This window comes from Pan troglodytes, chromosome 1 (genome assembly GCF_028858775.2).
Source record: "Pan troglodytes isolate AG18354 chromosome 1, NHGRI_mPanTro3-v2.0_pri, whole genome shotgun sequence".
NCBI lineage: Eukaryota > Metazoa > Chordata > Mammalia > Primates > Hominidae > Pan > Pan troglodytes.
In genome coordinates, this window is record NC_072398.2 from 13,107,644 (window position 1) to 13,133,771 (window position 26,128).

Sequence of the window (26,128 nt, forward strand, 5' to 3'; positions counted from 1 at the left end):
TAATGCTAATAAGTTCAGATAACCCACTACCATCGGAAAAGCCCCAACCATTTTTAAATGTTGGAAAGTAATCTCAGGTAGAAATTTTCTGCAGAAGAGAGGGGTAACTGATCCAAAGTCACTTGGACATTAACTGGATTAAGTTGAAAATATTGACTCATCTCTATTACCCTTATGTCAGAGGCATGTGAACTGAGCAATTCCATCTTGAACAGGCGCTGGGTAAAATGAGGCTGAGACCTACTGGACTGCATTCCCTGATGGTTAAGGCATTCTAAGTCAAAGGATGAGATAGGAGGTCAGCACAAGATACAGGTCATGAAGACCTTCCTGATAAAACAGGTTGCAGTAAAGAAGCCGGCCAAAACCTATCAAAACCAAGACGGCGATGAGAGTGACCTCTGGTCATCCTCACTACTACACTCTCACCAGCGCCATGACACTTTACAAATGCCATGGAAATGTCAGAAAGTTACCCTATATGGTCTAAAAAGGGGAGGCATGAATAATCCACCCCTTGTTTAGCATATCATCAAGAAATAGCCATGAAAATGGGCTACTAGCAGCCCTTGGGGCTGCTCTGTCTATGGAGTAACAATTCTTTTTTTTTTTTTTTTTGAGACTGAGTCTCACTCTGTCACCAGGCTGGAGTGCAGTGGCACGATGTCGGCTCACTGCAACCTCCACCTCCTGGGTTCAAGCAATTTTCCTACCTCAGCCTCCCAAGTAGCTGGGACTACAGGCACATGCCAACACGCCCAGATAATTTTTGTATTTTTAGTAGAGACGGGGTTTCACCATGTTGGCCAGGATGGTCTTGATCTCTTGACCTCGTGATCCACCCGTCTTGGCCTCCCAAAGTGCTGGGATTACAGGCGTGAGCCACCACGCCCGGCTGCTGTTCTTTATTCCTTTACTTTCTTAATAAACTTGCTTTCACTTTATGGACTTGCCCTGAATTCTTTCTTGTGCAAGATCCAAGAACCCTTTCTGAGGGTCTGGATCGGGACCCCTTTCCAGTAATCCTTAGATTGTCTCTAAGCTTTATTTACCAATCCTTTTGTTTCTATTTCTATTTCATGCCAGAGTCATTTCTTCTGTGGGGTTAATGGGGATCACTTGCAATTTGGACTTGGAGTTCTGTTCTGGCACTTTTAGTGTTTGATCTTAGGCAAGTTATATAAACTGAAACTCATTTTTTCTCAAATGAAGAATGAAAATGATATTAATCTTTACTAGGTTTAATGAGATAACTAAAGTAAAAATGCTTTGTAAACTGTAAAGCACCTTGCAAACGGATTAGGCTCCAGGTCCACTTGTGGGCTCTAGGCTGAAATTAATCAGTCTCCACCTTGATTGTGTCCCGGACTTGCCTATTTTCTGGACTTCCTTTTTGTGTTTTACTTTTTTTTGGACTCATTTTGTTTTCCAGCTTTTTGTAGCTACCCAGTCACTAACTTTGAAGCCATCCCAAAAAACATTGCAACTTGCATGACTTTTGCCCTCAGTGTCTCTAAACCAGGCAGCCAAGTGTAACAGAAAGAGCACGGGTTACGGACTCCAGCAGATGTGTGTTCCAATCTTGGTTCTATCACTTACTGGCTGTGTGACATTAAAGCTAAATTAAAATCTCTCATCATTTCCTTGTCTGTTTCAAGTATGCGAAAAGAGGGATGGTTGTACTAAATGCCTGTCACATGAAATTTTAAAAGATAAAAAGAGCCTTAGTAAAGGACCTCAACATTAGGTGACAGCCCATGTTTGCTGCATTTCCACTCTTTATGTTAAATTATTTTAAGTTCCTGCTGCCTCTCACCCATGGAGTTTGCTTTTGCAAGTTTCACTGTCTTCTCAGTACAGCGATTTGTATTTGTAAAAGGACGCTGTTTGTTTCTCATTTGTTTCTACCTCAAGTATTCTCTAAACACACATGTTTTGGAGAAGGCTCCCCCTAGACTATTGCAGGCTGCTTTCTGCCCTGGGGACTGTTACTAGGCTCATCTAAGCCCCCTGCCAAGTGGCTGTTGTTTCACTTTTTCAGGGAGTATTTGGACATAAGAAATCTAACATAAATTTTAAATTTATTGAGCATCTGCATATAGACTTTCTCCGGTGATTCATGCTATCTGAAAGTTCACGTTAAAGATGAAATGAGACAGGAAGTGCTTTCTAAGATGGGAAACACCCTCCCATTATAAGTTAGGTGCTCTGTCCATCCCCTTCTTGTCAGTTGGGTTGAAACAATTGTACATAAGTGGTTCCAGCTGTTACCCATGTGGTGCTTGGCATTTTCACCCTGGGTTTTTTTGTGATCTAATTGACATGCTCTGCCCTAGGGCAGCTGGATGAAAAGCCGTATTGTTTGTTGTGTTTCTTGGGGTGAGTGGGAAGACATGGTTCTGTAAAGGGGCATTTAGTTTTACTAGCCACATAGTGAGCTGAAGTTTAACTTTGCTAAAGGAACTTTTTCTCAGTGTGAACTGATGTTGTAAGCAGTATTTCAGGGAAATATTTACATTGCTCAACATGCTGGAAATAGCTGTTTTTCAGTAAACAAGTTTTTACTCCTTAATGCAAATTCACAAAGAACCTCACCTAGGCAATATTTGGTTACCTTAAGTTACCTTAAGATGATAATATTACATTATTATCATCAGCAGCACTCTCAGTGATTCAGATGGGCTTTCTCAGAAATGCATTCACCCCATGAGGGTTTTGCGATATGATCAATACAGCAAGGAATGTGCTGCTGCCATTGGGAGTCAGGATCCCTAAGTGAGGGGTCAAGATGCCAACTGCAAACTTAGAGAGAGGGGCAGACAGCAAGAAACATGTGATAAACCCTGGTTGGGAGGTCAGAAAGCCTTCACAAGGGAAAATAAGACTTTGCCAAGCACCTGAGCTGAGAATTATCAAGAAGGTTTTTCGAGGAGGTTTTCTTTTTCTTTTTTTCTTTTCTTTTCTTTTTTTTTTCCTTTCCTTTCTCTCTCTCTCTTTTTCTTTCTTTCTTTCAGTCTTACTCTGTTGCCCAGGCTGGAGTGCAGTGGCGAGATTTCGGCTCACTGCACCCTCAGCCTCCTGAGTAGCTGGGATTACAGGTGTGCATGACCACGCCCGGCTAATTTTTGTAATTTTAGTAGAGACAGAGTTTCAGCATGTTGGCCAGGCTGGGCTCAAACTCCCGACCTCAGGTGATCCGCCCACCTCAGCCTCCCAAAGTGCTGGGATTACAGGCGTGAGCCACCACGCCCAGCTGAGGAGGTTTTCAAGAAGGAGGGAATCATAGATCCAAAAGCATGTAGTGTTAACTAGGAGAGACACCATGGAGAGTTTGGAGAATTAAAAGCAATCTAAATTTTTTTTCTGGCACATTTCTCCTCTAGCCTTTTACTCACCAACATTCATAAACACTAAAGTGCGATCCCATAATCCATGTACTTTTTTGAGATGGATTCTCTCTCTGTCGCCCAGGCCGGAGTGCAGTGGCACAATCTCGGCTCACTGCAACCTCCACCTCCCGGGTTCAAGCGATTCTCCTGCCTCAGCCTCCTGAGTAGCTGGGATTACAGGCACCCACCACCACGCCTGGCTAATTTTTGTATTTTTAGTAGAGATGGGATTTCACCATATTGGTCAGGCTGGCCTCAAACTCCTGACCTCAGGTGATCCACCTGCCTTGGCCTCCCAAAGTGCTGGGATTATAGGCATGAGCCATCGTGCCCGGCCCCGTGTACTTTTTAAACTAGTACAAATGTAGTGAACAGAAAGTGATACTGGTAACTGCTGTGCAATACTTACGCTTCATGTTTTTTTTTTTTTTTTTTTCCTGGACTCAGGGCACTGTATGGGGTGCCTCAGGCTCTGTAACTTTTGATTAGTTTTAATTACAAAATCTGCTTTTACCAGCACCACCTTCTGCTCATTAATGTGGTCTAATGTGCCCAGTGCAACTAACACTCCTGTGTCCCTGGGAGGGGAGTGGCAGTGGTAGGAAAGTCTGGGGAAGGAAGAAATTCAAAGACCAGGAAGGGTGGACGTAGAGAGTGGAATGGTGGTTACCAGAGGCTGGGAAGGGTAGGGTATGAGATGAAAAGAGGTTGGTTAATGGGTACAAACATACAGTTCGATAGAAGGAATAAGTTCTAGTGTTTGGTAGCAGAGTAGAGTGACTATAGTTAACCAATATTGTATATTTCAAAATAGTTAGAAAAGAAGATTTGAAATGTTCCCAATGCAAAGAAAGATAAATGTTTGAGATGGTGAATTTCCTAATTATCCTGATTTGATCATTACACATTGTATGTATGCATGTATCAAAATATATACTCCACATGTACCCCATAAATATGTACAAATATGATGCATCAATACAAATAAAATAATAAAGTGGATCTTCACCAACACAAAAAGGACAGTGAAGGAGTCCCTCTTCTTAATTTTTGCTTTTGTTGCTTGTGCTTTTGGTGTCATGTCCAAAATGTAATTGTCAAGATCAATATCAAGGAGTTTTTCCTTATTGTTTTCTTCTAGGAGTTTTATAGTTTCAGGTTTTACATTTAATTCTTCAATCCATTGCGAGTTAATTTCTATGAGTGCTATAAAATAGGGGTCCATTTTCATTCTTTTGCAGGAGGATATCCAATTTTCCCAGCACTGTTTATTGGACAGACTACCTTGTCTCATTGTGTGTTCTTGGTGGCCCTGTCAAATACTAGTTGACCGTAAATGTGTGGGTTCACCTCTGGGCTCTCAGTTCTGTCCCGTTGATCTATCACGGCTATCTGTGATAGCTTTGCTAACCAACTTGATTGTGCTATTCATTTCACAACATATACCTGTATCAAATCGCGTTGTACACCCTAAACTTATACACTTTTGTTTATCAGTTATACCTCAATAAACCTGGAAAAACAAAACCAAATAAAAACAAGGACAATGAGCCACAGGCCCTACTGACAGAGAACGTTAGTCTTGGCTTATCTATTAGAGCCATTTGCCTTTCTTTGCTGAACTTCAGATCAGTCAGGTTTGTTGTATGTTTTTTTTTCTATTTTTATTTTTTGAGATGGAGTCTCACTCTGTTACCCAGGCTGGAGTGCAGTGGCGTGATCTTGACTCACTGCAACCTCCACCCCCCGGATTCAAGTGATTCTGATGCCTCAGCTTCCCCAGTGGCTAGAATTACAGGTGTGATTAGCCACTGCACCAGACCTGTTATATGTTTTTAAAAAATAAACTTTTATTATGAAAAATTTCAAATATACTCAAAAATATAATGAACTCCCATGTATCCATTACCAGCTCCAACAAGTACCAATTTGAGGCTAATCTTCTTTCATTGATGTCCTCACTTATTCCTAATGTTCCCTCCCCATCCCCAAACTGAATTATTATTATTATTATTATTATTATTATTATTATTATTATTTTTGAGATGGAGTCTTGCTCTGTCGCCCAGGTTGGAGTGCAGTGGTGTGGTCTTGGCTTACTGCAAGCTCCACCTCCTGGGTTCCCGCCATTCTCCTGTCTCAGCCTCTCGAGTAGCTGGGACTACAGACACCCGCCACCACGTCCAGCTAATTTTTTGTATTTTTAGTAGAGACGGGGTTTCACCGTGTTACCCAGGATGGTCTCGATCTCCTGACCTCGTGATCCACCCACCTTGGCCTCCCAAAGTGCTGGGATTACAGGTGTGAGCCACCGCACGTGGCCCTGAATTATTTTTAAGCAAATCCCAAATATTTTATCGTTTTGTAAATGTTTCAGATGTGCCTCAGAAGAAAAGACTCTTTAGGCCGAGCACAGTGGCTCATACCTGTAATCCCAGCACTTTGGGAGGCTGAGGCGGGCGGATAGCTTGAGCTCAGGAGTTCCAGACTAGCCTGGCCAACATGGTGAAACCCTGTGTCCACTAAAAATATACAAATTAGCCAGATGTGGTGGCACACACCTGTAGTCCCAGCTACTCGGGAGGCTGAGGCAGGAGAATTGCTTGAATCCAGGAGATAGAGGTTGCAGTGAGCCGAGACTGCACCACTGCACTCCAGCCTGGGTGACAGAGTGAGACTCTGTCTCAAAAAAAAAAATTCTTTAAAAAAACAAAATAGTAAAATCATGATCATACTTTAAGAAATGATAATAATTCCTTAATATTGTCCAATATGCAAATGGTTTCATGAAATGTTTTATTTTGCTTTTCAGTTGATTGGTTTAAATCAGGGCCCAGACAAAGCCCACACATTACATTTGGTAGATGTGTCTCTTAGGACTTTTGTTTTGAGATGGAGTTTTGCTCTTGTAGCCCAGTATAGAGTGCAATGACGCAGTCTCGGCTCACTGTAACCTCCACCTCCCAGGTTCAAGCGATTCTCCTGCCTCAGCCTCCCAGGTAGCTGGGATTACAGGCACCTGCTACCTTACCCAGCTAATTTTTGTTTTTTTAGTAGACACAGGGTTTCACCATGTTGGCCGGGCTGCTCGCAAACTCCTGACCACAGATGATCTGCCAGCCTTTGCCTCCCAAAATACTGGGATTATAGGAGCAAGCCACCTCGCCTAGCCATCTCTTAGAATTTTTAAAATCTATAGGTCCTCCCCCAACCCCAGCTCTTTTTTTTTTCTTTAAAATTTATTTGTTCAAGAAACTAGATATTTCTCCATTTTAGTGCTTTATATTCTGGATTTTGCTGATTGCATCCCATTGTGTCCATTAGCATGTTCTTCTGTCTCCTGTATTTCTTGTAAACTGGCAGTTAGATCTGGAGACATGACTGAATTCAAGTTATGCACTTTTTATTTATTTTATTTTAGTAATTGGCATTTTACTCCAGTGGCAAGAACGGCAGTAATGCACAGTTCTCTGACCCTTCATATCACTTACAACTGAGCTCACCCTCAGGCCTTATTTCTAAAATAACCTGGGCGCACAGGTCTTATCCTGCTTTGAACCTGCCTGTCCCCTATATTGGAGGAAGTCAGGAAGTGGGGAGACTCGTATGTATCAGACCACGTGTAAGCTCGAACTACTGTGGTGACCAAGACAAATGGAGTCCCTGACCGTGAAGAAATGACCACATAGTGGGGAGAGAAGCCAGAACCTGCAAATAGGCAGGAAGAAGACATATCAGGGGCTAGGGTTGTGAGGGAAGGGAGAAAGGCATCCACTGGAGGGGATGCCAGGAAGCTCTCTGAGAAGGCACTGTTTCAGCTGAGGAATAAGGATAAGAAAGGCCAGTCATGTGACTAACGAGGTGGTGGGGTTGGGCGGGGGCGTGCTGGTGGTAGCTGAGATGGAGAAAGTGCCATATACAGTAGCTTCTCACTTAACATTGTGGATAGGTTCTTGGATACTGTGGCTTGAAGCTAAAAATGCATAACTAAACCGATTTGACTGTCGGGTAATTGACAGAAACGACATTTAAGTTCCTATGGCTTATTTCTGGTCAGAAACATATCACCAAACTTCCCATGAAGCCCAAAACACTTCTAGTATTAAACATTGAAATAAATAAATGTGAGCTATACATACATTTAAGATGAATAAAAACAACCAAGATATTATTTACCCAATTTTTGATGAATCAGTGAAAAATGGAGGTCATGATGGTAGTGGGTTCAATCAAGGAAGAAGTGTTTGCAAAGCAACATTGTCAACACTTCTGACCCACGAAGTTCAAAAACAAACAATCACAAATCCGGCAGCTTGCTGAGTACTTTTGTTGGTGTATAATTCATTGGTGCATAATTTATTGGTGTGATTACTCATACTTGATACATTTTCATTCTGTGATAATTTGTATTCATTCATTCATTCCTTCATTTTCCAGCTGCTTATTCCAGTTCAGAGAGGACGGTGGCCAGAGCCCATCCCAGCAGCTCAGTGTGCCAGGCAGGAGCCACCCTGGACAGGATGCTGTCCTATCACAAGGGAGCTCCCACACACCCACACTCACTCACAGTCGGACAGTTTAGACATGCCAGTTCACCCGACTTTGGCATAGCTTTGGGATGTGGAAGGAAACAGAGTACTCAGAGAAAAGCCATGCAGACATGGGGAGAACACGGACACCCCACACAGACGGTGGCTCCAGCAGGGAATAGATTTTTTTTTTCTCATCAACGTTATAACAAAACAACGTTGAATGCAATGAAGTTATTTGAGGACCTGCTGTAGTTGGAAACAGGACATGCAGCGTGGGTGGTGAGAAAGAGGAAGGAACCAGGACCCACTTCCAGGTTTCCTGGCTTCACCAACTGAGCGAATATTGGTGATGGCCTGGGCATCAGTGGTCACATGGGCCCGAGGACTCCCCGGCCCAGTGCCCTTGGGGATTGTGCCTGAGTCTGTGCCTCCTCCTGCCTGAGTGCCTGTGTCCTTTCCCTTTTTGCTCCCTGCCCTTCTGCTGTTGAATTGCCCAGTGGTACTTTCAAAAGATGGAGAAAAGGAACAAGGCTGATAGGAGCATCGTGAATTTGACAGACTTTTCAAAATGAGACTTGCACCCAAGTGGAAGGGAATATTTTTCATCAACTTTGCTACTAACTGTTACTTCCAGGAAAATGAAGTTTACAAGGTAGAAGTTTAAAGCTAAGAATCCAGTGAAACTTCTGGCTGTTCTGCACATTACATTTATCTTTGAAGTCGTCTTTCTTCATTATCACAGACGATCGAGCTGAATGTTCAGTAAAATTAGCTGAAAAATAATTTTCCAATGCAAATACTAATGAGGGTTATATGACCGTTGTCCAAAGCATTTACAGTGCTGCATGATATTTGTCCTAAAACCTGACTCTTAAAACATTCCTTGTGAAAATAGAAATATTCCCATGCCTAGATTCCAAATAATAAAAGACACTGAGAGTGTTTTCAAAATTAATGGACTGATTTAAATTTCACTGGAAAGCAGCTTTTTAAAACTAAATTGTCTGGATGTGGCCTCCCTGTGATCACTTCCAACTGCTTACTGCCAACTTCTGGTGGCTCGAGAGAGTGAGCCGTTTCCCACGCTCCCACATGGCAGCTCCCTGGGATGCTTGTGCTGAGAGATGTTTGGGTCCCTGGAAGGGAGACAGAGGGACCAGCTGGAAGAAGCCCCGTGTCTGACTCCCTTCTCCACAGCCTGCCAGTATCTTCTAGAAAAGCCTTGCTGGTGCCGGGTGATGATGGAAAATATGTCACCCAAAGAGTTAATAGCCCATAACATGTGGTTAAAAGAGAAAGTTTTGTTAAGTCTGCATTTCACTCCCAGAGCTCTGGTTCCAATCCTCACCTGGGCGCCAATCGGTTCTGCACATTGAACCTTTTTATTAATAGCAAGTTTTTGGCATGTTTAGAGTTTGGTCTTTAATTCCTCTCTTTGTTTCTGCCCCTGCACTCTCCTCGAGTAATGAGGTGTGAAGTGACTGAGGGATAAGACTCTGGGAGGAGGAGGAGGGAGGGGAGGGGGAGGGGCAGGGGGAGGGGGAGGGAAATAAGTGGCCTGGAAAATCCACTGGCCTTCTAACAACTGAGGGTTGCTATTCTGGATTCGTGTTTTTCCAATCTGCATCCCTTAAAGAGCAAAATAAAGTGCCATTTGCAAAATCTCTCCCTTTTGATTAGGGAATCTTCTTTCTCTCTTTTTTTTTTTTTTTTTTTTTTTTTTTTTGAGGCACTCTTGCTCTGTTGCGGAGGCTGGAATGCATCATCAGTGCAATCTCAGCTCACTGCAGCCTCTGCCTCTTGGGCTCAAGCGATTCTCCTGCCTCAGTCTCCCAAGTAGCTGGGACTGCAGGCACTTGCCACCATGCCCAGCTAATTTTTTTTTTGTATTTTTAGTAGAGACGGGGTTTTGCCATATGGGCCAGGCTGGTCTCGAGCTCCTGGCCTCAAATGATCCACCCACCTCCGCTTCCCAAAGTGTTGGGATTACAGGCGTGAGCCTCCGCACCCAGCTAGGGGATTTTTTCTTTCAATTCACAGATTATCTAAGGAAAACTATCACTGGCTTGGTCTTCCATGTCATCAGTGGATTGTGCACTAACAAGAAAGTGAGGGGGTGTTAGACCTCATTGGTGAGCCTGAGTGCCCCCACTCCAAGGGGCTGTTTGCCACAGTATCTCAGGGGCCCTCTTCCCATTTTCTCAAGGAGCATGGGTTTTAGCTGAGTAAGAACAGTGATATCTTTTTTTTTTTTTTGAAATGGAATTTCTCTCTTGTTGCCCAGGCTGGAGTGCAATGCGCAATCATGGCTCACTGCAATCCCCACCTCCCAGGCTCAAGCGATTCTCCTGCCTCAGCCTCCTGAGTAGCTGGGATTATAGGCGTGCACCACCATGTCCAGCTAATTTTGTATTTTTATTAGAGACGGGGGTTTCACCATGTTGGTCAGGCTGGTCTCGAACTCCTGACCTCAGGTGATCCACCCACCTCAGCCTCCCAAAGTGCTGGGATTACAGGTGTGAGCCACCACACCTGGCCAGTGATATCTTTTAATAAGCAGTTATAACTGATTTCAAGAAGGCAATTCATGAAGTAATTAAAAGGACTGATTTTGGAAAAGGACCAATTTTGGAGTCGGACTCCGTGGGTTCAAATCCCAGTGTTGCCACTTATTACTTGGTAACTTTGGACACATGATGAATTTGCCTAATTTTCCCCATCAGAAAAATATGGATATTAGTAGTACTTAGTCTTTTTTTTTTTTTTTTTTCCCTGAGATGGAGTCTTGCTCTGTTGCCCAGGCTGGAATGCAGTGGTGCAATCTTGGCTCATTGCAACCTCCGCTTCCTGGGTTCAAGTGATTCTCCTGCCTCAGCCTCCTGAGTAGCTGGGATTTGGTGCCCGCCATCACGCCCGGCTAATTTTTGAATTTTTAGTAGAGATGGTGTTTCACCATGTTGGCCAGGCTGGTCTTAAACTCCTGACCTCGTGATCTGCCCACCTCGGCCTCCCAAAGTGCTGGGATTACAGGTGTGAGCCACCACGCCCGGCCAGTAGTACCTAGTCTTAAGAGGTTCTTCTGAGCATTAGACGTTAGTAAAAATGCCTGGAACATGGTGAGTATTCAGTAAATATTAGCTATTATCCTGACACATTAAACTTCAAAATAATTAGTGATACCATAATGCCCCATACAGATTTGCTTCTTGATGCTATATTGTGTCATCATCTCTTTGTGTCAGTCCTTTCCCTTATCCTTCTGGATTGTGGGTTTCTTAAAAGGCGGGGGCTGGACCTTAACCATTTTTCTTTTCTTTCTTTTTCTTTTTTGAGACAAGGGTTCACTCTGTCACCCAGGCTGGAGTGCACTGGCGTGATCATGGCTCACTGCAGCTTTGACCTCCCGGGGCTTAAGCCATCCTCCCAGCTCAGCCTCCCAAGTAGCTGGAACTACAGGCCCGAGCTACCAAGCCTGGCGAATTTTTGGTATTTTTGTGTAGAGATGGGATCTCACTTTGATGCCCAGGCTCCTAACCATTTTTGTACGCACACCAATTAGCAGTCCTGGTAGGGAGTGATTACTCCCTTTTTCGAGTAAATTCACTAGGATTTGAATAATGACTCCTGTTCTTTTTCCACACAGCCCATTTTGCCTTAAAATGAATGCTGGGGTCTGCAGTTCAGGCTCGTATCTTTCTCAGATTCTGTTGTATTCTACATAGCATGGGTACAGCTGACAGTATTCTAGGAGTGGGTGCTCAGTCTTACTGAGAAAGGACCCGTTTCTGCATTCCTTTTAACCACACTTGGTTTTGTACAGGTCACCACAAATGGCATCATTGCTACGAGTGAACCCCCGGCCAAAGAATCCCATCCCGGGCTCTTCCCACCAACATTCGGTGCAGTCGCCCCTTTCCTGGCGGACTTGGACACGACCGATGGCCTGGGGAAGGTTTATTATCGAGAAGACTTATCCCCCTCCATCACTCAGCGAGCAGCAGAGTGTGTCCACAGAGGGTTCCCGGAGATCTCTTTCCAGCCTAGTAGCGCGGTGGTTGTCACTTGGGAATCCGTGGCCCCCTACCAAGGGCCCAGCAGGGACCCGGACCAGAAAGGCAAGGTAAGCTCCCCTCCAGGTCCAAGTGCAGGTAATCAGACACATTGGCTTCATACACTTTGGTTTCACGCCTTGTGCTGCTTTGACATAAGTTATACACCATTGATAAAGACAGGAAATCCAAAGCAAAATCTAGTAGGCTGGTTATTGCAGGTCCCAAACCTCCAAAAGCTTATCTGCAAGGTTGTATAACTCTACATTTTAATGACAAGTAGACATAAAGCAAACCACTTCCTGGTAAGACTGCTACGTGGCAAAAATAGGGTTGATAAATGGCATCCCCTGGCTGCTCTTACCTCAGGTGGCAGATAGTGGAAGGATAATTTATTTATTTATTTATTTATTTATTTTTTCTTTTTTTTTTGAGATGGAGTCTCGCTCTGTCGCCCAGGCTGGAGTGCAGTGGCAGAATCTTGGCTCACTGCAAGCTTCGCCTCCCGGGTTCACACCATTCTCCTGTCTCAGCCTCCCGAGTAGCTGGGACTCCAGGCGCCCACCACCACGCCCGGCTAGTTTTTTTTGTATTTTTAGTAGAGACAGGGTTTCACCATGTTAGCCAGGATGGTCTCTATCTCCTGACCTCGTGATCTGCCCTTCTCAGCCTCCCAAAGTGCTGGGATTACAGGCATGAGCCACCGCGCCCGGCCCTTTTTTTTTTTTTTTTTTTTTTTGAGATGGAGTCTTGCTCTGTTGCCCAGGCTGGAGTACAGTGGCACAATCTCAGCTCTCTGCAGCCTCCACCTCCCAGGTTCAAGCAATTATTGTGCCTCAGCCTCCTGAGTAGCTGGGATTACAGGCATGGGCCACCACACTGGCTAATTTTTGTATTTTTAGTAGAGATGGGGTTTCACCACATTGGCCAGGCTGGTCTCCAACTGCTGACCTCAAATGATCCACCCGCCTCAGCCTCCCAAAGTGCTGGGATTACAGGTGTGTGCCACCGAGCCCGGCTGGAGGGATGGTTTCTGATTAGAGAAATTATTAATATGAAACGATAGGTTAAAATAACAAAGTACTCCTGAGGGATGCAAAGATAGAAAGGTAAAGCCCAGACTCTAGTTGGGGAGACAAGAATCATTTGGACCATGTGAGTGGTTCAAAACCCAAGTATTGTCATAACCCAGGGTTGGCCTCTCCGTGGGCGCAGTCATCAGGGACGGCTGGAAGGACCAGGCTGTAGAGCACGGACTTGCCCTTGAAGGAAGCAGGGTCTTTGAGTAGGTCAGGAACTCGTTGCTAGACCTGAAGTGACTTTTTAGGACAGGCCCCGATTTTCCCTTGGAAAAATAATTTCTCTCTACCATAACTTCACCTTTATAGGAAAATGAGGAAGAAAGAAACTTGAAGGGTCCCAAAGCACTTCATATAAATGGGAGGTATTTCAGGCTGGTGGTTCCTAAAGTGTGTACCACAAAACACCAGTCCTACAAGATAGTCCTTGAGGAAATGGCCTTCTAGTTTGGGAAATGCTAAAACTGTATCTCCCTCTTGGTGATTCACCCTGTTCACTCTGAAAAGTCCTGCAGTCAGGAAACTTGCAACTTGCCTAATACTATTTTTTTTGTTTTCGTTTTTGTTTTTTTTTTTTTGAGACAGAGTCTTGCTCTGTCACCCAGGCTGGAGTGCAGTGGTGCCATCTTGGCTCACTGCAATCTCCACCTCCTGGGTTCAAGTGATTCTCCTGCCTCAGCCTCCCAGGTAGCTGGGACTAAGGGCGTGAGCCACCATTCCAGCCTTGCCGAATATTGTTTAACTGAGCAGTCTCCAAACCTGTGACCATACCTCTTCCCTTCCCCCGCTCCAAAAAGGATGCATTACATCCCACAGAGCACACTTTGGGAAAGTCTGTTAGGTGCCTGCATGACACATTTTGCTTGCCAACTGTTATCTGTCTGAGTGCCAAACTTGAAAACAGCTTAAATGTTAAATGTCTCAGCTGCCTCCCTTTCACTTGGGTGATAAATGCCTAACCCATTGGAATGGAGCCCTTGCTTGACTCTTGGGCCTAATCTGTTCCACCTCCGCATACCCGTTGCAGCCGCTGTACCAAATTACATATAATTCCCTGACTTTGCCCTTGCTCTTTTTTTTATCCGCAGTATCTTGCACAGGCTGTCCTCTCTGTTTGGGACATCCTCTCCCTGACCCCCCTACAGGTGGCAGCTTCCTCCTGCTTGTTCATTCAGACTGGGCCCTCCTGTGAGGCCTTGACCAACCACAGCCTCCTGGCATGGGATGCACTCCCACCGCTCCTGGCACGGGACGCTTCCTCTTACAGCTCCTGCAGCGCTTTGCAAATGTTTCGATTAGAGAATCCAACCTCAGGTTTTGCAATGTTTTCTTCACATGTCAGCCTTCCCAAAGTGCTGGGATTACAGGCATGAGCCACCGCGCCCGGCATGTGCCTGCTCTTTCATACGTGACCTCATGTAGTCTTCCTCATTTCTGTGAAGGAGGTGGTTTTATCTCCATTTTACAGATGCAATCATCGAGGCTTAGGGAACTCAAGTATCACGCCCAAGTCACATAATAATGAGTAGAGCAAAGATTTGGATCCAGGTCTGTTTTCTCCCAAATCTCATGTTTTGTTTTGTTTTTTCTACTGTATGGTGCTTGGGTTCAATAAATGTTTGTTAAATGATGAATGTGGTTGAATATGTTAACAGCCATGGAAACAAATTCTTTGGGTAAGAATTTCCTAAATTGCATGAGATTTTAGACCACCATCTGGAGGTACCATCTGTATAATTTTTGGTTAACCTTAGGGCCACAGTTATGCAGAAGATATTTATGAATTAATCAGAAAATGTCATGTTGATGTAGCCTTAGGGATATTTCAGTGGAACTATCCCAGAATCCTAGGTTCTTGCTACAAAAGTCCTTCTTTTAGAATAAGGTGAGAATATTGCCATCGCTTTACAGCACTGTACGCTTTGTAGATAGTCTGGCGAATAACACATTTTAAGATCTATAGATATTTTTCCAAGTAACTGAATTTTAACTCATCTTCACAGAGAAACACGTTCCAGGCGGTTCTAGCCTCCTCTGATTCCAGCTCCTATGCCATTTTCCTTTATCCTGAGGATGGTCTGCAGTTCCATACGACATTCTCAAAGAAGGAAAACAACCAAGTTCCTGCCGTGGTTGCGTTCAGTCAAGGTTCAGTGGGATTCTTATGGAAGAGCAACGGAGCTTATAACATATTTGCTAATGACAGAGAATCAATTGAAAATTTGGCCAAGTATGCTTTCTTTGTTCTTCAGTAGATTCTCCTCTTAATATTTTTTAATGTGGATAATGTAATGTGTATTATAGATCATTACCTAAAAATGTTCCTATGGATTTAAGTTTTGCATATAGTTTTTATATTATGAGATACTCTTTTTCTGATGAACTTAAGGAAATGGATTTTTAGAATGAACAGATATCCTAGTTTTTAGATATCATCCTCATTTAAAATAGTTCTTTTTTTTTTTTTTTTTTTTTTTGAGACAGAGCCTTACTCTGTTGCCCAGGCTGGAAGGCTGGAGTGCAATGGCACAATCTCGACTCACTGCAACCTCTGCCTCCCAGGTTCAAGTGATTCTCTCGCCTCAGCTTCCCAAGTAGCTGGGATTACAGGTGTGTGCCACCATGCCCAGCTAATTTTTGTATTTTTAGTAGAGACGGGGTTTCACCATGTTGGCCAGGCTGGTCTTGAACTCCTGCCCTCGGGTGATCTGCCCACCTCAGCCTCCCAAAGTGCTGGGATTACAGGCATGAAGTGCCGCGCCCGGCCTTAAGACAGTTTTTACCATTTTGTCTATAAACACTGTTAGAAATAAGGGTTATTCAAACCTATCTCCTTCTTTGATCTCAAGGCTGAGAAAACCTTTTCCTTCACATTGACTAGGGGGAATATTCTTACAACAGAAATAGTGCTCTCAGGTTATGTTGTAGAATTTGACAAAAGAGGGAAAAGCCCAAATTGGATTTTGAAAATTAAAACCTTTCCTCTCCCATTATTCTTTAAAAACCAAGAGTGAATCCCCTAAAACCACCTTTTAATTTTATATCATCAAATCTAGCTTGAATTCCTCTGCCCTTCACTTAGTGGTGTGCTGATAAATGCTTAACAACTGGTTTTATGAGGGCAGAGGAACCTGATTTATAGCATTTGCCTATTTCTGTGATGTAAATACTCCTACGATGGCCAAGTTCAAGTTATTAACGTCATGTCACTCAACGAAGAGTTCAGAAAACATGCACCATTATATATATTCTCACCATAAAGATAAAATAGGTTTAATATATATAATTTCAAGAGCATGGACAGTAGTAAAAGGATTAGAATATGATGAGTTCTGAATATTTTTTCCTTTTAAAAAATATAACTTGTTTAATTGGAAGTTCATGTAATTTAATTGTTTAGAATGGCTGTGTTTAATAACTGGCTTTCAAAATTCCTAAAGCTTTAACAGCCAGCTCTCACAAGCTAGTACATATAAGCTCCCACACACCACTGTCTTTACTTGAATCCCAGGCAGACAAATTGCTTAGACATCCTATTTATGCAGGATTTTTGTGATTTATCATCCCCACCCCACCCCATTGTTTTGCTCAGTATTTTCCACTGAGTAATGTATGTCCCCTCTGTCCATCGTATAATATAATTATTTCATGTAATTTCTGATAGGAGCACTTCCAATCACAGACACAGAAGAATGGTAAAAATGGTGGACGAAGACGTGGAGATTAGGCATATTCTACTATATTTTATAGTTATAAAATGCTTTTGGATTTTTGTATCTCATTTGCTTTTCACCATATCCTTTAAGCACCAAAGGTAAACTGAGACTAGTCCAAGATCCCACAGCCAATGGAGTTGGGATTTCTTTTTTTGTTGTTTTTGTTGTTGTTTTGAGATGGAGTCTTGCTCTGTCGCCCAGGCTGGAGTGCAGTGGCACGATCTTGGCTCACTGCAAGCTCTGCCTCCTGGGTTCACGCCATTCTCCTGCTTCAGCGTCCCGAGCAGCTGGGACTACAGGCGTCCACCACCACGCCCAGCTAATTTTTTGTATTTTTAGTAGAGACGGGGTTTCACCATGTTAGCCAGGATGGTCTCGATCTCCTGACCTCATGATCTGCCCACCTCGGCCCTGCAAAGTGCTGGGATTACAGGTGTGAGCCACCGCGCCCGGCCCTGGAGTTGGGATTTCTAAAAAACCACGTCTGCAATGTTTTCACTCACACTTCTGACACCAAATGGGTGGGTTTTTTTTTCCCACACCAACCAATTCTCTGCACACCAGCCGGGTGTCCTACACTTCAGTTCAATTCTAGCACTGGCGTTAGTGCAGACCCCACAGGTTAAGGGCTCAGTCCCACAGGACTGCCCCCACTTCAGATGCCAGTCCCAAGTCCTGTGTTTCCGCCTGTACTTCTGACCAACCAGCTATAAATGGAGGGTTTCCATGGCATGCTCCTCAGATTTGATAATTTGCTAGAATGGCTTACATAACACAGAAAAATGCTTCACTATTACCAGTTCATTCTAAAGGACACAACTCTGGAACGACCAAATGGAAGAGAGGCATAGGACAAGGTATGGGGAAGGGGGCAGGGTTTCTATGCCGCCTCTGAGTACACCAGCCTTCCCGCACCTTGATGTGTTCAACCCAGAAGCTCTCTGAACCCCATCATTTTAGGGTTTTTATGGTGGTGTTATTTCATAGGCACAGTTGATTAAATCACTGATCCTTGGTGATTGACTCAATCTCCAGCCCATCTCCCCTCCCTGGAGGCAGTGGGGAAAGCTGGACATTCCAACCCTCTAATCATGCCTTGGTCTTTCTGGCCACCAGCCCCCATCCTGAAACTGTCTAGGAGCTCCCAGCCATCAGTCAACTCATTAGCCTACAAAAGACACTCTTATCACTCCAGAAATTCCAAAGGCTGTAGGAGCTCTTGTTTCAGAATGTGAGGACAGAGACCAAACATGTATTTTCAATTGTATCATACCATGTCATGGAAAGAGATAGTGGAGAGCATGAATGACTTCAGTCCTAAAGCCACTGTCAGTCCTATGAGCCACCTTAGCTCATAAGGTAGAGCATGTAACCAGCAATTAGGATGAGCAAGTTGAATTTTAAGTCCTGATAGTGTCCCTGGAGCACACCTCTGGAATGGCTGGGACTGAGCTTGTGCTAGTATTGTGCCCATTTGGACACAGTCTCACCAGACAGCCCTAGACTGCCTCAGCCACATGATGCCCAGACATGACGGCCAGTGCCCTTCCACTCTCCAGTCCTAGCTGCAGGTGATGGCTTGCAGACCAACACAGATCCTCAGGGCTCCCTCTGCTTGGGTGGTGGTGGCTGTTGGTGGGTTGCTGGCCTGTTTCTAAGAAGCCTGTCCTTCCTCCTAGGAGTAGTAACTCTGGGCAGCAGGGTGTCTGGGTGTTTGAGATTGGGAGTCCAGTCACCACCAATGGCGTGGTGCCTGCAGATGTGATCCTCGGAACTGAAGATGGGGCAGAGTATGATGATGAGGATGAAGATTATGACCTGGCGACCACTCGTCTGGGCCTGGAGGATGTGGGCACCACGCCCTTCTCCTACAAGGCTCTGAGAAGGGGAGGTGCTGACACATACAGTGTGCCCAGCGTCCTCTCCCCGCGCCGGGCAGCTACCGAAAGGCCCCTTGGACCTCCCACAGAGAGAACCAGGTCTTTCCAGTTGGCAGTGGAGACTTTTCACCAGCAGCAACCTCAGGTCATAGATGTGGATGAAGTTGAGGAAACAGGAGTTGGTAAGACCATTTAAGTTGCAGTTGGTAACGATCTTGGATGTGTGGGCTTCCAGACAGGCGTACTGCTGGGGAGATGTCAGTTGTGAGCGTTACATGGTGGTTTGTAAAGATAAGAGCTTGGGAAAGTAGAGGCTGAACTCTCACAGCCGTGGAGCCTTGGTGTTATATGCCCAGTGGCTTCAGAGATGCTCAGTGATCTTTTGGGATTAGGACCATGGTTTTGGAGACTGTTGAGTGTGTCTTCTTTCAAGTTTCCTAGTATTCCGTTCTGTGTGTTTTAAAGAGAAAACATCCGTTAGAATTGTTTTGAAAGTCAGATTTTCTTGTGATTTCTCAGATCAGAAATGTATTCATCCACCTGAAAAAACATTTTAGAAGTTCTTTTGGCTGTCTATGAAGCTTATCTTTGACATTTATTTCCTCTTGGTTTTGGAATTAGAATTGTTGATTATTTTTCTTCCCAGGTCCCGTCAGTTTCAGAGTTGGTTTGTGAAGATTAAAAAATATATATATATATCAAAGTAGATACTCTTTAAAAAAAAAATAGGGTCGGAGGTGGTGGCTCACACCTGTAATCCCAGCACTTTGGTAGGCCGAGGCAGGTGGATCACAAGCTCAAGAGATTGAGACCATCCTGGCCAACATGGTGAGACCGCATCTCTACTAAAAATACAAAAATTAGCTGGGCATGGTGACACACGCCTGTAGTCCTAGCTACTTGGGAGGCTGAGGCAGGAGGACTGCTTGAACCTGGGAGGCAGAGGTTGCAGTGAGCCGAGATCATGCCACTGCACTCCAGCCTGGCAACAGAGTGAGTCTCTGCCTCGAAAAGAAAAAAAAAGTTTTACAGTACATTTTCTGGTCAACTATGTTATATCAGATTTTTGCTACATTTTGAGGGAAAATAGAACTCCTGGATGCTTTCATTTGTCTTATAAAAGATGTTCTGGCCGGGCACAGTGGCTCATGCCTGTTATCCCAGCACTTTGGGAGGCCAAGGCGGGTGCATCACCTGAGGTCAGGAGTTGGAGACCAGCCTGGACAACATGGTGAAATCCTGCCTCTACTAAAAATGCAAAACATTAGCCGGGCGTGGTGGCGGGCATCTGTAATCCCAGCCAATCTGGAGGCTGAGGCCAGAGAATCGCTCAAACTTGAGAGGTGGAGGTTGCAGTGAGCCGAGATCGCTCCATTGCCCTCCAGCCTGGTTGGCAAGAGCAAGACTCTGTCTCAAGAAAAAAAAAAAAAGATGTTCCAACTAAACTGTCCTCATTATTTTTTTTTCACATTAGTTTCATACGGAATCCACTAAGACTCATATAAATGGGATAGTCCAAGCCTTTAGATAAGCTTATTGCAGCTGTCTGCTGCTTTTCTACTAAGGAATGATCATAAAACTCTTAGAGAAGTCTGGCCCATTCCACACTGTTCACTCATTTTTATTTGCCCTTACTTGTTCTGATTTATCTCACAGCAGTAGCCATACACGCTTGTTCTCACTAGTATCCCAAACTGTGGACGAGATGGGGTGCTTACTGGCTGGCGTGCTCACTTACTTCTGAGGCACGGAAATGGAGAAGCTGCCATTTGGTGGCAGGACAAGGACAGGGGCTCATGTCTTAGGGTTCTCCTACTGCACCCTGGGTTCCTGGGGTGATGCTTACATTGCTCAGCACATGCCACTCTGCCGTGGGTTTTGGAGTCATCTCCCCCAGATGTGTTGGGTGTGTTTCCTTGCATATGTTGGGTTTTGAGTTCCATCCTGTCTCCACCCTTTCTAGGTATCTCTGAAATTTTCATTTGTGAAGCCATCACATTTGAATGAGACCATATCCAGCCCAACAACTTGGGGCAGTGTATTACTTAAGACTGAAAAAAGCCTAGATTTGAACGCAGATTGTGTCTAAAACAGATGTTTCCTGTCCCTCTACCCCAGTTATTTCCCTATGTTGAAGAGAAAGGTCAGTCTTCTGTGGCCAGTAGTGCATTCCTGGTGTTATTTGAATAGTTCACATGTACACAGGCCATAATGACCCCTGAGAGCTCTGCCCACAGCTGGAGTTTAAGTAATCAGCGGCATCACGTGTTCAGTTCAGGGCTCAAGTGTGCTCGGCTCCAAACGCTGTCTTTATAAAGCCAGAAATTCCCTTCCGAGTATGTAGGACTCGTAGAGTCTACCTGGGTTTAAACTTTGCTTTTCTCTTCACTCGTAACAGTCAATTATGAATGGGATCATTATCTTCTCTGAAAGTTTACCCCTCTTGTGCTTTTGAATTTCATTCCAAATTAATTTGCTCTGGATTATTAAATATAATGAGCCAGTTCATGATTCTAATAAAACGAAGTTGGAATGTGGAAATTTAAAATAGGGAGACATTCTTTTTCTTTCTTGGGTCAAAGGCTTTTTAGCCCAGGTGTGACTAGGGCATTATTTTTGTTCAGCTTTTGAGTGTAAGTGCTTCCAAATTATTCCTCAGGGAAAAGTGTATGTTGGGGTGGAGTGGGGGATGATTTAAAATGAAAAAGAATATAAGCCAGGCACAATGGCACCCGCCTGCAGTCCCAGCTACTTGGGAGGCAGAGGAAGGAGGATAAAATATATGTACATATTTTAAGGTTGTTAAAATGGCAAATTTTATGTTATATATATTTTACCAAAATAAAAAATTAAAAAAATTATATCATATAATTATATGTAGTATATACTGTATTATATAACATATAAATATATTTTATCTGTTATAATGTAATATAATATAATATATTATATTTTATATAATGTAATATAATGTAAATATATATTATATAAATATTTATAATGTAAATATATAATGTATATATAAATATATAATGTAAATATATATTATATGATATAATGTAAATATATATTATATATTTACATATATGTATATGTACATATTTACATATATAGTTACACATATATGTCATATATTTATATTTAATATATATTACATATGTGTAATATATTTATGTTATATATGACCTATATAACATAGGTAATATATATTATATATGACCTATATAACATAGGTCATATATATTATATATGTTTTAATATATATTTTAAGAGTCCCCCCAAACATGAAGCTCATTGTTCTCACTAGTTTGGATGGACACCATCCTGAGATTGCTATTGGATAGCACTAATCTAATATTGATGCCAAGTACACTAGATTCTAGCAGTTTTCAATAATTAATAATCACCTTGTGATTTCTCAACTCCTTTTAGACCTGTTTGCCTCAGTGATGTGAGTTTCACCATGTTGCCCAGGCTCACGTAACTATTTAAGTGGCTACCTGTAGGGGATTGTAATCTTCTGTAGTGAGCCTGGTCCCTTGAATTGCCCATGCAGGTGTGAGTCCCTGCAGTGCTTGAGGGTGCCTAGATGAGAGAGCCCACCGGGCTAGAGCTGCATGAAATGCTTACAGGTGTGCAATTGTTTTCTTGGACCAGTTTTCAGCTATAACACGGATTCCCGCCAGACGTGTGCTAACAACAGACACCAGTGCTCGGTGCACGCAGAGTGCAGGGACTACGCCACGGGCTTCTGCTGCAGCTGTGTCGCTGGCTATACGGGCAATGGCAGGCAATGTGTTGCAGAAGGTAATTTGCTTTTCTATGTTCGTTTCATGCGGGAGAAGGAGGAGCGGAGTTTTTGTTTTGGTGCTCGTTTTCCATGTTGCTTTACCCACATCTCCGTAGGTGTGTAGAGTTTTTCTTATGGCAGCCATACATGGTCTCTCTTTCCTCATTTTTTCTCACATTCTCTACAGGCATCCCCCAGGAAGGCCCATTTTTCAAATATGGCAAAGTCTTTCTTTCCTGTGCTATTTCTCCATCTCAGGGGACAGTCACTGGGAGCCCATATTCACAGCTGCCTGGTGTGTGGCCACAAAGGCCGTAGTGTTAAAATTATGCAGCCTGGACAAAGAATTGTTTATGTCCCTCACTTTCCTTCACTTCTTTGAAATCTCTTTCATGTATTTTTTTCTTAGAGTCTCTCTAATTTTATGTTGTGTTGCTCACAGACCTATGTTTTTTTTTTTTCTTGAGACAGAGTCTTACTCTGTCACCCAGGCTAGAGTGCAGTGGTGTGACCTTGGCTCACTGCAGCCTTCATCTCCCGGGTTCAAGTGATTCTCCTGCCTCAGCCTCCTGAGTAGCTGGAATTACATATGTGCACCACCACACCCAGCTAATTTTTGTATTTTTCATAGAGATGGGGTTTCTCCATGTTGGCCAGACTGGTCTCAAACTCCTGACCTCAAATAATCTGCCTGCCTCGGCCTCCCGAAATGTTGGGATTACAGGTGTGAGCCAGCCAGCCCGGCCAGACCTATCTTAATGGTTGCTAAGCCCCAGCAGGGCCACAGAAGGCTGGCTTAGACCAAAGTCTGTGGCAAGTAAAGTTTATCCCATCATCCTCTCCCTCCTGTCTCTCTTTCCTGGTGCTCCTGAAGTCATAGCGTGGTTACAATTGAGCATCAGAGATGCACCATGGTTAATGCTGGGGTGCCAATTCCAAATGGGTTCGGCTATGGGCCCATGTCCATTCTAAACTCTGCCCTCAAAAGGATCAACTGGTTTGGATGCTTGCAGATGGTCAGGAGAATCCTTTCTGTGCAAATCTGGGGGTCCTGGTAACGTTCACTCAGTGCACCATCTGGGAGGCTGGAATTTGTCTTAATTCCAGAATTAACACAAAAATGGCAAAACCCCACCATGTTAAACGTTCCTCCCTTCAGATGCAGTCTTAGTCACTTTTCTGATGCTTCTAGCAGAATACCTGAAACTGAGTAATTTATAAAGAAAAAAAATTTATTTCTTACAGTGATGGAGGCTGAGAAGTCCAAGATCAGGGAGCCGCATTTGGTGATGGCCTTGTTTCTGGTGGGGGCTCTCTGCAGAGGTGGTACAGGAGGCTGAGCATCCTGGGTCAGGTCTCTCTTCCTCTTCCTGTAAAGCCATCAGTCCCATTCCTGTGATAACGCATTCATCTGTTAATCCATGACTGCATTAATTCATTCTTCAGGGTAGAGCCCTCATGACCCAATCAGCTCAGAAAGGCCCCATTTCTAAATGCTATCACATTGGGGATTAAGTTTCAATATGAGTTTTGGAGGGGACATTCAAGCCATAGCAGATGCCAACAAATTGTCTCACTTGTCATGGGTCATTTTCCTTGTGTGTTTAATGTGGAACTTCAATTGCTTTGCAAAATTTGACTAAATAAAAGTCAACTGGAGGAATGGTTTCTGCTTTTCAGACCCCCTACCTGCCATAGTTACAATTAAATTTGTTATGATTTCAAGTTGCTAAAAACAAAAAATCATTTCCTTCTGTGTCCCCATTAGATAAAGTGAGGTTTTAAAAAATACTACCTTCAGCAATGGAAGACAATTGAGTATGCTTTACTTATTAATTTTAGGGGATGTTATTAACTTCTAAACTGTTTTTGATTTTCTTTTAAATCCCATCACCCCAGGGGTGGTGTGCCTTTGCTTCTTTGTTTCAGGCTTGGCTTTTGTATCTTCTCCACCCCAGGAGAAGCTTCCAAAATCCACAATAAAAGCTTATTCTTAAAGAGCAAACTCTTAGCCTTTTCTACCCCAAATATCAGAGCTTGAAATGCTAAACAGTTTGTGTTTGGCAGCCAGCTCAGATATGACAAACTGTTCAGCCACATATTTTGACATTATATACACACCCTGGCATAGATTTGTGGTTTAAATATTTGTTGGATTCTTGCTACTTAAAAAAAAATGTTTCTAGCTCAAAGTTTGGTGGAAAATTTTTTGTTTGGTTTCTTAACTTGGCCTTCTTGCTTGTTTTCCTGATTGTTCTTGGGATACCTTTATGCGCTGTTGGCCAGCTAACTTCACAGTGTTCCCCGGAGTAATGACACAACATGCGTGCAGAATGACTCTGTTGGATATGTCCTGGATGATCAGAGAACCTGTTGAGCCGTTTGGGCGTATGGAACCCAACGAAAGGTCATCAGAACGCAGCTGATCCCCAGGTGGCAGCCCCTGCCTAGGGCTATTCAACAACATTCACTGAGCACTTACTACATAAAGAAAACTCTGCCGAGAACCTGTGAGGGGCTGGGTGTGAAAGTCCTGACCCTGTGATGATCATAATCTAGGAACAGAAATAAGATATGTACAATCAATAACTGAAAGTAATACCACATCAAATATAAACAATGCAACGTAACCTTTGTTTTCCCTCTTCCTTCAGTTTTTGTTTTCCTGAGATATAATTCACATACCTTTTTAAAGTATACAATTTGGTGGGTTTCAATATATTCACAAAGTTGTCCAACTATTACCTCTGTCTAATTCTAGAACATTTTCATCACCCCCAAAAGAAACACCATGTCCATTAGTAGTCACTCTTGATTTCTCAAAATGCCCCCAGCCCCTGTCAAGCCCTCACCTACTTTCTGTCTTTATAGGTGTTCCTATTCCAGACGTTTCATGCACATAGAATCGTACAATACGTGACCTTTTGTGTCTGACTTCTTTCCCTTAGCATGACGATTTCAAGGTTCATGCCTGTTTTAGCCCATATCAGTATTTCATGCCTTTTTCTTTTTCTTTCTTTATTTCTTTTTTTTTTTTTTTTTTTTTTTTGAGATGGAGTTTCGCTCTTATTGCCCAGGCTGGAGTGCAATGGTGCAATCTCAGCTCACTGCAACCTCTGCCTCCTGTGTTCAAGCGATTCTCCTGCTTCAGCCTCCTGAGTAGCTAGGATTATAGGTGACCGCCACCATGCCTAGCTAATTTTCTGTATTTTTAGTAGAGACGGGGTTTCGCCATGTTGGCCAGGCTGGTCTCGAACTCCTGACCTCAGATGATCCACCTGCCTTGGCCTCCCAAAGTGCTGGGATTACAGACATGAGCCACCAGGCCCAGCCTCATGCCTTTTTCTAGTCAAATAATACCTTAATGAATGGAGGTACCGTATTTTGTTTATCCATTCATCAGTTAATGGACATTTGGGTTGTTTTCCTTTTGGCTCTGGTGAGTAATGCTGCTAAGAACATTTGTGTTCACGTTTTTGTGTGGACATATGTGCTCCTTTCTCTTGGCTGTATACCTAGGAATTAGAATTGCTGGGCCATACAGTAACCTTCAGTGTTCTTATTTGATACAACAAAGAGCAATTTAATTTCTTTAGTTATTTTTTTTCCTGTTTAAACAATAATAGATATATGCAAGTTATAAATACTCAAAAATTATAAAAATTTATACTATAGGAAATGAATTCACCACGT

The 26,128-nt window shown here is 43.4% G+C and overlaps 1 protein-coding gene across 1 annotated transcript in view; it reads left to right on the plus strand.

Annotated features, from left to right (window-relative positions):
* The window catches only part of NID1 (nidogen 1), an 88,859-nt gene that overhangs the window by 4,644 nt on the left and 58,087 nt on the right, over positions 1-26,128 (plus strand). Inside the window, exons 2-5 of the mRNA XM_001156001.7 lie at positions 11,742-12,041; positions 15,053-15,279; positions 18,445-18,827; positions 22,303-22,452. Coding sequence (XP_001156001.1) covers positions 11,742-12,041; positions 15,053-15,279; positions 18,445-18,827; positions 22,303-22,452 — 1,060 coding nt within the window. The remainder of the gene's footprint in view (positions 1-11,741; positions 12,042-15,052; positions 15,280-18,444; positions 18,828-22,302; positions 22,453-26,128) is intronic.